At 44.9% G+C, this 14,643-nt stretch overlaps 1 protein-coding gene across 1 annotated transcript; it reads right to left on the bottom strand.

Annotated features, from left to right (window-relative positions):
• Nucleotides 1–5,686: 5,686 nt before the first annotated feature.
• On the bottom strand, nt 5,687–13,907 carry MFAP5 (microfibrillar associated protein 5). The gene is made up of 8 exons (XM_010182124.1): nt 13,847–13,907; nt 11,046–11,093; nt 10,041–10,076; nt 8,717–8,756; nt 7,934–7,983; nt 7,142–7,229; nt 6,637–6,710; nt 5,687–6,008 (listed from the first exon to the last, which is right to left on the bottom strand). The coding sequence occupies exons 1-8, from the start codon at nt 13,905–13,907 to the stop codon at nt 5,887–5,889; spliced, it is 519 nt and encodes a 172-aa protein (XP_010180426.1). The 3' UTR covers nt 5,687–5,886.
• Nucleotides 13,908–14,643: the final 736 nt, after the last annotated feature.

Consider the following 14,643-nt stretch of genomic DNA (forward strand, 5'->3'; position numbering starts at 1 on the left):
AGAGTTCAGATGCCTTTCCTAATCTAGACCAAAGGGAAACTACAAAGATACCAGCTGGAGGACAAGGAGGCCAAAAGAAATGGTGTAATGATGGTGTGAGGCTCCAGAAGAGATGTTGAGAACGTGATCTGTGACCACAGTGTAAAAAGACTCAGGAATGACTACATTTACACTGCACCAAGCAGAAAATAAACTCTTTTGAACCTTTCCTCTGCAAAAAGATTGGGCTGGAGGCCCAAAACATGGAAGAAAACATGTTTTATTTGTTAATCCATATTAATGGCCAATGCAGCTTGCTCCAGCTGATCTGTGCTATTTGGGTACCAGACAAGAGACATAGTGAGGTGTAAGCATTTTCTAGTGGATGTATTTTCTAATACCATGTGGCTTTGGTGCTACAAGGAAAAAGTCAGAGCAGGAAGTCCCACAGGAATAGTATGATCTCCAGTGGCAGCAGGGAACAGACATGGAAAGGTTTTGTAGGTACAAGGCACACAATACAAGAGGTGGCATGCTGACACGTGCATCAGTCAAGATGCCAAGTTGGAAGGTTGTGCTGATTATCATGTTTGAAGCAACTGCTGCTGCTGCACGTGCCACTGCTGCTACAGCCAGAGAAGGTGCCAGGAGAATCCAAATCCTGCAAGCCGTCAGACTCCACGGTGAGGCTGATTATGAGGTTGATGAGTGTCTCCATGGAGCACAGAAGAACTGTTTCTCACCCCTCTGAAACACAACCAAAGTCTAGCACAGAAGAGCAACAGCCACACCAGGCTGGGGCTCAGGAGCCTGGAGAAGGGCTGCACTAGAGGACTTGGTGCTTAACTCCTTCAAGCTCAACAACAAGCAAGAGGAAGGTGCCAAGAAGGCAGCAAAGGTCAAGAACCCCCTCACCGTAGACTGGCACTGCCAAGAAGCCCAGGATAGCTGTGGCTGTGAAGAAAATCCCAGGGAAATCCAAGAAACTGGCAGTCACCATAGCCAAGAAAGCAATCAAGAGCTTATAGAATATGAAAGCTGATAGACCAAAAAAGGCAAAGACTCAGTTAAAGGTGAAACAGTGAAACCCAAGGCTACCAAACCCAAGCCACAGAAATAGAAAGTGACCTCAGGCTAAGAAGGCAGTGCACAAGAAGTAGATACTGTATGAGGACAAAGTGCCCTGCTTCAGAGACAGAGTGTAAAACCTGTAACTGAATCATTGATTTTCATAATGTTTGCATTTTTAAATACAATTTCCCCAAAGGAAGGTAATTAGTTGTAATAATTAAAATTCTTTGTTTTGCAATAAAACTCAGGCTTCGTATGAATTATAATTTTTCATCTTGCTATTTTCTGCAACTGCCTGCAGCAGCATTGCAAGGGAGATGCAGCCAGACTCTGCTCAGAGGTGCACAGCAGAAAGAACAGACACAACAAAGGAATTTCTGATCTGACATCAGGAAAATATTCTCCATCGTACATAAGTGTGGTATAGCACTGCAACAGGGGACCAGAAAGGTTGTGGATTCTCCATCCTTGATGACTTTTTAAAATCCAGCTGGACGAGGCTCTGAGCAATCTGATTAGCTCTGCTTGCTAACTTTGAATGTGGTTTTAGCTATAATCTTAACTGGAAGGTACATTATCTCAAGAAGGACATTTGTTTAAAAAAATGCACAGCTTCATGTACATTCATTCTTAAATTTAAGTGGGTGAGTTCTCACATGTCGTATTATTTAGACACATTTAATTATATATGTTTATTTATTAAAAATTTTTGTTAATGTTTAAATTGTGACAACCTGTATTTGTATGGAAATTGCAATCTTAGTAAAATGCCCAAAACAGCATTCTGAAAGATAATTTATTCCTTAAAAGAAGCTTTGCTCTGCTGATGACTTTCACCAACTCAGTTTCAGTTTTTTTGTATATTTAAACATAATAGCAACAAGTACATGAAGCTTGCATTTTAACTGATACAGTTTATATTATTGAAAAGGGAAGGTAGAATAATCCTTGCTTTCCAGGTGCAGCAAAAAGCAGGGAGCTCCAGCTCCATAAGTCCAGCAAAGTGAGGTACCAGTTCAAACTGGGGACCAGGCATCAGAGCACTGGCTTGGAAACTGCAGCCTTCAGGAGCTGTGACGGCAAAATGAGCAGCCGTTGTGTGGGAAGTGACAGCAGGTCATCTAATTCCTGCTCCAGGTCAGAAAAGTTTATGAAAATCAGCCACAAACTCTAGATCATGCTTCTAAAATTGGACTATGGCATCTTTCTTTGTGGCTAGTCCACCTTCATGAGAAACAGACCTAGCTGGAGCTATATTTAAAACCATTTCCCCAGCTTACAAGAGAAGGCAACATCCATAGACCAGCAACGCAGCACTATGACCGTTCAGGTTGGGATGGCAGGGGAGACAAATCTGTCTGTGGGATAAGTGCTAACGAAGATGGGGAAACCTGTCCATGGACTACAGTACTGTAAGGAAAGGGAAGAATAAACTGAATTACAAAATGTGGATGGCACACACTGAACTCCGGTTCACACAGCCGGAGGAACGTGACCACAGAGGGACACTGCAAAGGCCAAGAGCGGGGTCAGACCTGCATAGATGGGAGCAACATCTGCACCCACTCAGGCTGAGGCTGTTTTCGCTGTAACAGTCCAATAGGAACACTGTAGCCTTAGCCAGAAGAAGCATTGATTCTAGGGGACAGGGTTGTGTAACAACCTGCATTGTGTGGTTCAGTCCTGAAGAACTATGGGACACTGTCAGAGGCGGTTTAAGGGGTAATTTGGGTCACAGCCACTTTTGTTCTAGAAATACCATCTAAATGCAGGCTTGACTGCTTGCACATGACACTGTTGAGAGTCCCCGTTGCTCTGAGTACTCCATCTTTTCAAATCAAATATATGATGTACAGTAAGTGCCTGATGAATTTATACGAAAGTCAGAAATTCAATGAAAGGTAATTTTTCCTAATCTTTCTGACCTAGATGTGTAATTTTTAATGTAGTCTTTCAGTTGTTCCCATTACTGAGTTAAATGGCTCTAGCGAACAAATTCTTCTTTGCTTATGAGATGATTTATCACAGCTCTTCTCTTCTTTCAGCCATCTTACCATTTCACCTGGAGATGGTAATTCTCCATCAGCGAGTCATGACACATGCACAGTGAAGAGATGTGTTCTCAGCACAAATCTCATAGGCTGGGAGGAGTCATCTCCGTGCTCAGCAGCTATCAACTGTCAGGAAAATCTAGCTCATCTATCCATGGATAAAAATAAAAATGTTAAAGATAGTTTGCTCTATCTCTAGAAAAAATAATGACCTCCCAGGAAGACCTGTGATTCATGACTGAAGGGAGAGTGGCAGTGGAGGATTGAGCTAGCAGGGAGTAAAGAGGTCCCAATGACAGATACGGGCTGAAGCCAAATCTGCCCACAGATCTATAGGTAATATAGCTAGAGACAAATAAACTCAAACAGATGACACTTGCCAAGAATCACAGGAACTAAATTTTCTTTTAATATTTTCGTATGCATTATATGGACTCTAGCATTAAAACAGTGTTCTTCTGGAGAGGTGTACCTCTTCCTGTCTTTGCTGAAAGCAAGCAACAGAAAGGCTTCTAACCATTCCCCAGACTGTGTGAAGGTTAAATTTCTATATACTGTACAGTAGCTATGTTATACAGTTATATATCTATATCTATATCAGCTTACATTCAACTCTAAATAGAGTGGAACCTTGGCCTAGTCCAATTTCCAAGAGCTCCCTCTGACACCTCATCTCCATCCTACCTTCCTCCACTCAGGCAAATTCCACAGGCGTCCCAGTCAGTGGCTGCCAGTGGCTTGAATGTCTTTGTGATTAAGCTCTCAGTGCCCTCCTTTTTACAGAAATGTGCATACTCTCAGTACAGAGAAATTCCTCCTCCATGCCTAGTCTCACGAGCCTTGAGTAGTCAAGTGGAGCATCATCCTCTGTGTAGTGGTGCGATGCTCCTATGTATAGGATGAAACTCCAGTCACTGCATAACTTGGGATTCTTTCTCCTGTATGTTGGGGCAATATAGAGAGATTTAGCCCATCTATGGCCATTTTTGGCCTTATATGGAACAAATCTGTGTCTGTACATGGTGTCTTCCCCTACACAGAGGATGTACCCAGCTTCTTGCTGCATACAGCAGAAATCTGAGTCCCAGGAAGAGGCTCTTACCTTAACTGTTCTGCTTTTTTTTTTCTAGACGTCTGCCTCTGTGCAGCAAACTGTTTCCTATACTGTGTGACTCTGGCTCTGAGCAGCAGAGCAGTGCTCCAGCAAGGCTGAATGGTACTCAGTCCAGCAGCAGAGTGATGGGGGTGAATGCCTACTTTGGCAAACTGGCTTTCTGTCTGTTTGGAACAACACTTAAAAGATCCTGGAGACAGGATCTTGCTGATCTGCTGTCGCAGTAAGCTAAGCTACTCAGCTCCAGCACCCCACAGAATCATGCCACTAGGAGTCACATAGAGTGTTAACACACTTCAGACAGCCCTTCCTCACTTACCCTACCCAGCTGCATAGTGCACACTGCCCATATACCTGGAAATGTTCTCCATATATATCTGGAAAACAAAGTGTCTGAGCAGACCACAGACATCCAGTGCTACCAGAGTGAATTCTTTTCCCCAGCTTGTTCTGCCTTTATGAGTGCTTGTACCTGCAGATATGTTTACGTCCCCACCAGCACCTGGCTCTGTGCAGGTCAGCACAGCCAGAGAACCTGTAGGAAAACCCAGGAATCACAGATAATGATTCTTCTCCCACATCCCATTCCAATCTGTGACTCCTTTCTGCTCTGTGTAGGAGCTCCCAGGTCAGGAGGTAGGAACTCACGTGGAGATACTGAAAGAAGGCTCAGCAACTGGAGAGTATGGAGGTAGCCAGACCAAGACAAGTCACCAGGACAAGCTAATTCATTGCAAGTTCCCAGTACTGCGTGACACACAGGTTCTTCGTGGGCTCTCTTGGGCTTAGGAGTAGAGGCAGCCCTACTGACTGCTCCCTGGAACTTGCCTGGGATGGGCTTCAAAAGATTTCTTCACTGAGAAGAGAAGGACAGAGTGGGGGAGAGGAGAGGAGAGAGAGGAAGAGGCAGCACTCTGCTCTCATAATCTTCTTTAGAAAAATATAATGCCATACTAAATCCAGAATTCTTTCTTTTGGTAGCAATTCTGTGTGAGGGAGGCAATGAGCTTGAGACAAAGAACTTCCCAGAGGTAGTTATAAATGATCTGCTGCCATACAGGGACAATAAGGCTTGCCTTGGGTTGAGGACAGCTCATCTCCCAGTTCTGTCACTTCTCTGAGGCCAGCAGGCACAGAGGCAGGCTGTGCTATCACACAGCAAACTCAGCGGCTCAGAAGGGCCAGAGAGGCTCAGGCTGACTAACCATATCCAAACTCATACTGATGCCATGCAAGAAACCTAGGCCAGGGTATAAAGGCTTGCGCTCCTCCACAGGAGATGCAGCTTAGGGCATCTGTACTGCTGAAGAGAGCTACAACCTGTCCCCAGGTATGTGTTTCTGCAGGGGCAAAGTAAGAGAAAATGCAGCACATTTGTAAGGACCTCTGGGAAACGAGCAGTTCATGGCCTGCCAAAGAGTGCTTGAGAGAAAAGAGGGGAGCATCCCACATCCTCAGCAACAGATTTAGAAGATGACAACAGCCACCATGACACACTAGCAGAGAGGAGACTCTGTGAAATGCAGCAAATTAAGAAGAGGATGTGGGGAAAGGCAGAGAAGCAAGGAAATGGTGTGGAAATCACAAATGAGAAGGACTTGTCTTGGGTTGTAGGTAGTGGATGATGATTTCTCTTCTCTTCCTTCCTTTTCCCCTCCTACTGCTGGTAGCTCACAGAGCATCAGGCCCTCTGCGCTGCTGCTCCAGGAGTTGTCTGCAAGGGAGATGCAGGGGTTGCCCAGATCGGCGAAGACGGCGAGAAGGAAGGCCAGCCAGCTGGCGACAGATCTCATCTGAAGACAGAGCAGACACACACAGGTTGACAGATAATCAAAATTTCCTTTAAATTCATCACCACCAGAACAGTTATAGGTACATCCTTCACTGCATTCACAGAAACTGTTAGAAGTGCTGAATCCTCATACAGAGTGTTGTGGTTTAGCCCAGCCAGGCTAAAATCACATATTAAAATCACTTGTATTTTGCTGCAACAAAGACTACATAAGAAATCTACACCGGATCCTGTTTCTATTCATGAATAGAAATACTGAGAGCTATTCTTTAAGCTCAATGGAATGCAACTTTGAGTAAGGGTGTGCCTGGGGTTAGTAGAGCGTGATCAAGATCGAGGAAGCCAGAGCTCTCCTGCTTCTTGGTAGCACTATTATATCAGTGTTTTCCATGGCATGCGTACTGGATGCAAGGCTGCATTGCCTTAGAGCTTCCCCAAACCAAGTCCAGGGAAACTACTTAGACTAGGCTGGACTGGACCTAATGATCTTAGAGGTCTTTTCCAACCTTAATGACTCTATGATTCTATGATACTACATATGGATTGGGGCTGGGTAATTAGTTAGCTTGGAGACTTTAATAGATGGCTGCAGCTATTCTTCTAGGCCAGCTTGTGCTTGCATCACTCACCTTGCATGACCTCATTCTCCTTGCAGACAGTACGAGAGCACACCTCCTTGTTTATTACGTATATGCGACGCATACTGAAGGATCACCAGGAACACACCAAGGACAGTAGCGAAAGGCACAGGGACCCAAAGAAACAAAAAAATGACAGAGGCAATAAACATGTATATTCACTGATGACGAGGCAAATCCTAAATTTTTAGGATTAGTTAGTCTAGAATAAACCTGTTAATAGGAAAGTAAACTTTGTCAAGACTTCATGAAATGGCTAAATACTTTAAGTACAGATTACAATATATGGCACATTGCAGCTCCTTAGAGCTGCACAAATAATAGTTGTTGTGCTGTTTTAATTAATCACCCTAAAAGGACACTCTGAGGATAGGATCCATCTCACCAACTGGTTCTCTGAGGGAACCTCTAATTTTTAAAGGAAACAATTGCTGAACTGGAAATACCATTTCTGGAGGGTTTTTAGTGCTTTTCTTAGAGACTGTTGACTTCTTACCTTGTGACACAGAGGTAGCTGATGCACTGCTTTACTGGTTTGTGAACAGAGTACAGGCGTGTGCAAGGGAAGTTTTCTTCACGACAATCTGGGAACACACACACAACCCAGCATCATTAGCAGGTGCATGCATATAACTTCAAAAGTAGGTACTGTCCTCCAGGCTTCTAGGAAAGGCCCCTAGCCTCTGTTTTCCGCTTTCTTGTGAGATGGGGATGGTTTAGAGAAGAGGGAAATAAGGCAGTCGTTTCTGATCCCCTTGCCTCATAAGACAAAAGTAAGGGAAAGTTGAGTGAAATGCAAGACAAGCCCACTGGGAATCCTCAATACCCAAAGCCCATGCTCTAAAGGGGACAGGTGCAAATAAACAAAATGTCAATTGTAGTCGTGTGTTTAAGACACATGTTTCTTAACATGAAACTTCATGTTAAGAAGTTTCAGGACACAAATCTAGTTCCTTTCTTTTCTGGACAATCAATCCCATAGCTAACTATGGTGGGTTTCTTGCATTTCCTTCTGAAATGCCAGGTCTTGGCCACTGACAGTGACAGAATATTGACCCAGTGTTTCTGGTCTGGTGACCTACCAGTTCCTCCCTTTCCAGGCACGCCACCCAGGGGAAGACTTCAGCTTCCACTATCATCCTTTTCCAGTACTTCTAATTCAAGGAACAGGATGAAGGGAATTTTCCAGGAGACAAAGCTCAGTGCTCAGGCAACATCTGCCTGGAGAGGTAACAGAGTGGGTGAAAGTGGGTCTGGGAGTGGGTGCAGGCAGTAATCTTAAACATACCTGATGAAGCTGTGGTAGTTTCACTGTCAGACTGAACTGGAAGACAGAGGCTAGCAATGTTAGTGTGATTTACCATGATTCCTTCCCAGACATCAGCTTACTCAAAACAAGTAACTGGAAAACTCTTTCAAGAACCCCCCATTGTAACTTCTAATGTGGAAAAAGATGTCATTGTTACTGACATGAAACCCTAAAAGAAGATACAAATCCAATAGGAATCTAGCGGCAGCTACTCAGCCAACAATGCTAAAAATCTATTCAAGCTCTACCATAAAGCATTACCACTACTGTTCAAAATTACACCATAAGGGCATCTTGACTTATAATTCAAAAGGTGGGGTAAGTGTATTTAGTTAATGTATTTGCTGTCCATCTAGACAAGAAGTGAAGCAGCCTGTGACTGGCTCTTTGTGACTCCTTTAAGGAAGTTTTTTAATATCCATAAGAAGGGTTCAAAAGGAGGTTGGTTTGTTATCTGATAAAGCAACCCACCTGCACCACAGTAAACCAATACATTTTATTATTTACCCAGTGACAAACTGGAAAGGAACTCAGAGGACTGACTGCCAGGCGCAAGTTTTCATCGATGGTTATGACTTCTACTTTTCCTGTTAATGTGCTATAGTGACAGTCAGAAGCACAGACAAAACAGATGGGCATAGAGAGAAGGAGTATTTTGGGCATCAGGGCTGTGGTTAGGGGCAGATAGGGGAGACAGTATTTTGAGTACAGAAAGAGAGAGAAGTGAGGTCCACAACACTTGGCTGTGGACTGAGAATAAACTCAGCAGGACTAAGAAGCACGGGTGGTGTGACAGCTGCAGCTGGAAGAAGAGAAAATGTTCTGAAAGATCTACCTTGGAGGTTTCAGCCTTTTTCCTCCTCCCATGGTTCTTCCCATGGCTCACCACTCATGGCCATCCCACATCTGGTTCATAGACAACACAACATACTCTGCTATCTGACGTGTCAGAGTAACTGCAGGCTTTCCCTGTGAATATGCTGAGTGTTCCAGAGCTGATGGGACACTGTAGAGCAGAGACGGGTCCCATGGCACATCATTTGTGAAGAGTTTTTTCTTGATCCCTCAAAGTTTTGAAGCCAAAGTCTGCTTTAAAGGCTTCACATATAGTCTTTTCAGGTTCAGATGTAGGTTAGCCACTGCTATTTTGGTCTGGACACCAAGACTTATCTGCCTTTCTACAGACTGTCATGTCTCACACACTGAACACGAGACTGACACAGGTCGCCTTCACCTCCCATCCCCACCAGAAAGATCATGCACCTTGCGTATACAGCACTGTGCTTCCACTTTTGTCCTTCAGTGCTGTCCCACAAAAAGGGGAGGAGGCTCCTCCTTAATTCTCTGGGTCTCTTCTCCATTTCCCATTATGAATCCGACAGGATTAGGCTATCTTGTAAATGCCTACACTCCCATCAGCTCTATGTCTTTCCTCTGGGGTTATCTCCACAGCAAGGCTTGGCTCGCTAAGGAGGCACATTGCATGCTACCAGTGCTCATCTTCAAGCGTTCTCCATCTACCCTATATTTTGCATACGTTTTGCTGCCCCCCAGTGTCATAGCTGCAGGCATGTCAGGGAAGACAGTACTAAAAGAACAATTATTTCCACTTCCCCATCCCACCACTGCTCAGAGTTCACTTTATCCCTGTCTTTCAGGTTTTTTGCCACCTCTGCCTCCTGAGCATTCAGGCATGGTCGCTGGCTGCCAGCAGACCTGCACACAACCTCTGCCCCAGTGCTGCCCAGTTAAATGGACAATCTGACAATTTTCTCTCCCTCATCATTTAGTCTCTTTCAGATTTCATGGCTTCCTCCAGTGCAAACAGCTTCGGAGAGTCCTGGTAGACCAGGTGGGACTGGCATTTCCTTGCAGAACAGGCCATGAAGCCACCCCAAATTAATCTCCCTGCACAGAGCGCAGAAAGGACACCCAAGTAGTCATAAATGCTGGAAGAGCACTGCTAGATGTCAAAAGTGGGAAAGAAGAGGTTCTGAGCAAAATGGGTAATTTCTGGGGCTACATAGGCAGAAGTAAGGGTGAAAAGCAGAAAGAAGTCTGAAATTGCCAAGAGACAGGAGCTTACCGGGAGTGCTGATAAGAGAGTTGGTGTTAACTTCTCCTGGAAAAAAGAGAATGTCCTTGAGAGAGCTTGTCTTTACTTTGTGGTCCCTCTCACAGCTAGCCACAGCTAGCTTGAATTACCTTGGCCACCAAGGAAAGCTTATGAGACAGTGGGATCCAATCCAGTAAATACATAAACAAACACAGTACTCCCATCCCACCTGTATCCATCCCCCTTTATCAGTGACTGGCCTGGGACTGGATTTCTTTCTGCATATGTTGCATCAACCCTTACTCAACTTCACATTCAGAGTCTCACTTCTCAGATATGGCCACTGTGGGCATCTTGATGGAAAAGAAAGGCATCTTAAAGAAAGGGAAGCTTGGTGGACACATTTTGGACTGGCTTCTGAACAGTTTTCTGGGAAGAACCAAGTATTGCACATGATAGGATCATAGGTGGGAGGTGTCTGATGGCTTAGCCAGGGACTTCAGTTTGAAGAAAAGGCAGGCCATTGAGACTCCTCTGGGTGCAGAAGCATGATGCAAACATATGTTCATTTTATCTTACCATGTCACAGAAGTGGAAAAAAGGTCCAGAGGGATAAAGCAATTCACCCCCAACAAAACAGCCAGTATGAAAACCAGTTAATATCTTTTCTTAGTGGTCTCATTGCGAAAGCATCTCGACACTTGTACACTCTTTTTCTTAGGATTTTCCTGAGCATCTCATGGCTGAAGAGCTACCAGTTCTCATGGATCTCCCACGACCCTTGAATGTGAACATAACTCTGTGCACTTCAGCTAAGTTGTTCAGCACCCCAACACTAGTGAATTCTTTGTAAAGAATACACAACGCTCAGCAGGGTGTCTTGGATGGCTTGTTTAATCTTTACTGAGAGGCAAGCTCACAATGTCAGAAGCAAGGAAACGAAGAACAGCATTTGCAGTCAAACAGGCTGCAAGTACACAGGACAACTCGGTCACACATGCAGTCTTTAGCACATAACATGCCTGTAATACTTACCAGTTGCACTTTCCAGTTCTTGCCCATCGACCGCCCATGGAAACCAGTCTGCAAGAGAAGAAGAGAGAGGAGTGAAGAAAGGTCAGAAAGGGATTTCTATAGTCTCCAGGCTTTGTAAGATTTTTTTTTTGAGATGCTCATCTGTCCAGGAGACACCACTGCCCTCTGGTGAAAGGAGAAATGCTCTCCTCTGTGCCTCAGCCTCCACTGCTGGCTGGGTTTGTTCTTTAAAGACTTGTGGATATGGCAGGTCCTGATCCTATTCCTCCTGCTTCCACCAGGGTCAAAGGCTAGGCACAGGGATAAAAGATAGTACATACCTCCAAACCTGCTACTGGACTTTGCATTTCTGAAATCCCATTTGATGCATTTGGAAAACAAATCACACGTTGCCTCCCTGCTCTGGAGGTTGGTCAAAATCCCTATCTCCATTTTACAAAAGAGGAACAGTAAGAGTAAGAAACAGAATGCAGGTCTTTTAGCTCCTTCGGCAAAGAATTATCTGGTCCATCATCCTGCCTGGGTATGGAGCACAGAGCAGAAGCTCTTTCCCCTGTCAGTCCCTGGGCACAATGAAGAGGGAGAATGATGAAGGCTTCTCTGTGCATGCTGTGTGGAAGAGAAAAACCTGAAACTGAGCTAGGCTGTTCATTTGTCCAAATATAAAGGGTGAGAAAGCTGCTTCCTCCAGCAGCCAGGAATAGGAAAATACTTCCTGCTAGCCACAGAGGAGGGAAATGTCTGCATAACTGGGGTGGGATGAAGGAAGGAGTTGGCAGGAAAAACCCAGTGATCTGGGGCACTGCAGGGACGTACGCAGGACCAGTCCAAAACACAGCATACCCTGCTGCATCTTATGAAGGCAGTCTTTAGCTTTCAGTTCTTACTGGGTAAAAACTACCAGGTCTGGAGTTTTTGTCTCAGTTCTTCCTCATTCCAAGAGCAGTTACTTGCAGGCTGCAGAGGGACTCTTGGGACCCCTATATAATCCTGCATTACAGAAGCTGCTGGACCCTGCTGTTCCCTTCCCCACCCAGCTGCCAGCAAGGGCTCAGCTGCTGGCAACTGACCCAGGGAGAGCCAGACATGTACCCAGGGAGAGCCAGACATGTATCATAACTTAAGCACACAGTGCAGTGCAGCCCAAAACTTTCCCTGTTCTAGCTAATCTCTTAATGGCAACAAGTAGAGGAGAGCAACAGTATCAAACGCTTTCTCATTTGTTTCTGAGACAAAAGGAAGGACACGAATTCTGAAACCACTGCAGAGGCCTGTGGTACCAGATTTGAAATAGCACTCAAACAGAAAAAGCAGAGAGGCTCTCCTCTCTTTTTTGATAACACTGAAAAGTCAGCTCTTACCAGCTTTATTTTTTTTTTAATTTTGCTCCGTAGGAGGTAACTAGGAATCTGGACCAATTCTAAACCGACAGGACACAAGCGAAGCAAAATCTCAGTATGTGAGGAGAGAAGAAAACAAGTGACTTTCTTATCAGATTTTCAATCACTTCATCAGTTTATATTTATTCAGGTACCAAGTTCATATGCTTTATAAATGCTTGGACTTCATTTTCCAAGTTGTGAAAAATTTATTCTTGTGATCTGAGAAAAATGCGATTCACCCAACCTGTAGCTCACTCAAAACCAAAAGAGACAATGACAGACCGGCTGGCAATTCCTGTATTTTTCCAAGTTGAAACAAACAAACAAACAAAACTCTAACAGAAATGCTAAAACAAATTATACAAAAGAAAGAAATCTGCCCTTCAGGCTGCCTTCACTCTTCATAAAAACTACAGCCTTTTTTTTTCTGCCTCTAACTTTGCAGGCCACCTACAAGCTCATCTTCTGGATGCCTCTCCTCCCTGCTGCACAGGCACAAACATGACAACCTTTACTGTGCATCTTTAGAGGACAAAGTGCTATCGGTAGCAGAATCAGGCTTCAGCATGAGCGGAGGACTGAGGAGAGTACATTGGAATGACCTGATTTGAATGTGATAGGTGCAGTCATCTGTCTCCTACATACAGTCTTCCCTGAGTGAAGCTTTTTCCATTCACTGGAATTAATCTTTTTCAGTTTGTCCTGAGTCGTCTGGCTATAATGTCTTATGTTGCCCTCTTGATTTGGGCTTTTTTAGGTGTGTTTTGTTTTTTTTTTTAAACAGATTTGATCCTATCTGAATTTTTGCCAAAGTAACCCCAAGCAAACAAAGAAGTGGAGCAACAAAACAGAACAACAACAAAAGCAAAAAGTAATTTGAACTACAGGGGTTAGGTTTCTCAAAACAGCTATACAAGAACCTACAAAACCTTCTGGCAGCCATGGCCTGGAATGGGACCATTACAGCAGGAACTGCTAGTGACAGCAAATGTTTCACAATTATGACAGAACAAGATTTGTGGAGCACTGGGAAATGCTCTGTGGATCATGCAAACACGGGTGGTCAGCCATGTGAAGTACAGCACAGGCTACAGTAAGCACAAAGCACAGCTAACCTGCTTCCTCACCTCGACCTGGCTGTTTTACTTACCCCAAACATCTCTGCATTGGAGGCTGCTGACCACCTCTTGGGACTCCCAGTACTTACTGAAGAGTACACATATATGGGTACCTGTCCCCAGCTCCTAAATTTTTCCTTACAACCCTGCATCCACCTTGTCTTTCCTGTTTGCTTCTTCCCCCTTCACTGTCCATCTACATGTCTGTCTTGCTCCTTAGGTCATTACAAGTAATTCTGCATAGGAAACTCCACGAGGCTGGGGTGGAGAAGAAAATCCTCCCCCTGGCATAAGGACTCACCAGCTGGGGACAAGGAGAGTGCTAAGAGACTCAACAGTAGACAGGCTCCAGAGGTCTTCATCCCTGTGGAGTGGAGGAGAGAGGAGTCAAAGGCAGGCACAGGGGTACCCTTCCCTGTAGTACAGAAACTCTTTGTTTGCTGCCTTCCCAGGCTCCCTCCCACCTACCTCCCTCCTAACCTGGCCAGTTTTCCAGGTGTTTCTGAAACATTCTGGACTGAACATGTAACTCCATCTGCTTTCTTTCTCTTTCAAACTCCTTTCTCCAGTCTCCATCTATTTTCTCACTCAGATGGCTATTCCATACACACCCCTAGCATGCAAGGAAAAGTTTTCAATTGCTATCTCCCTCCACTCTCTTCTACTTTTAAATTATTTTGAGGGGCACTGAGGGAATAGATAGGGTCCCCATCACTTACTGCAGCCCTCAGTCTCCGCTCCTTTCAGCTGTGGACGCTCTGTCTTTCCCCTTCAGTGGTCCCCCCCCACTTTGGCTATTGGGTAAATCACATGCAGCCACACCCAGAACATGTTCTGCTTTTGGTTGTCTTCAAAATACGATTTTTTTTTTTTGGGGGGGGGGAAGGAAGAAAAGGAGAAGGCAGCGAGATGCTGGGACGTGGTGTCATCATGCATCTGGAATGAGGGGGGAAGCGAGGAGCCCACACCCTCATTCCGGAGCTTATTGTCCTCCGAAGGGAGCCCGCTCCTCCCATTCCCCCGGGATGGCCCAGCACCAGAGACGGATTCTTGGGTCTTCGTTACACATTCGTGTCGCCTTTCGTTTTGCGTCCCCCC

This window comes from Mesitornis unicolor, unplaced genomic scaffold (genome assembly GCF_000695765.1).
Source record: "Mesitornis unicolor isolate BGI_N332 unplaced genomic scaffold, ASM69576v1 scaffold46223, whole genome shotgun sequence".
Classification (NCBI taxonomy): domain Eukaryota; kingdom Metazoa; phylum Chordata; class Aves; order Mesitornithiformes; family Mesitornithidae; genus Mesitornis; species Mesitornis unicolor.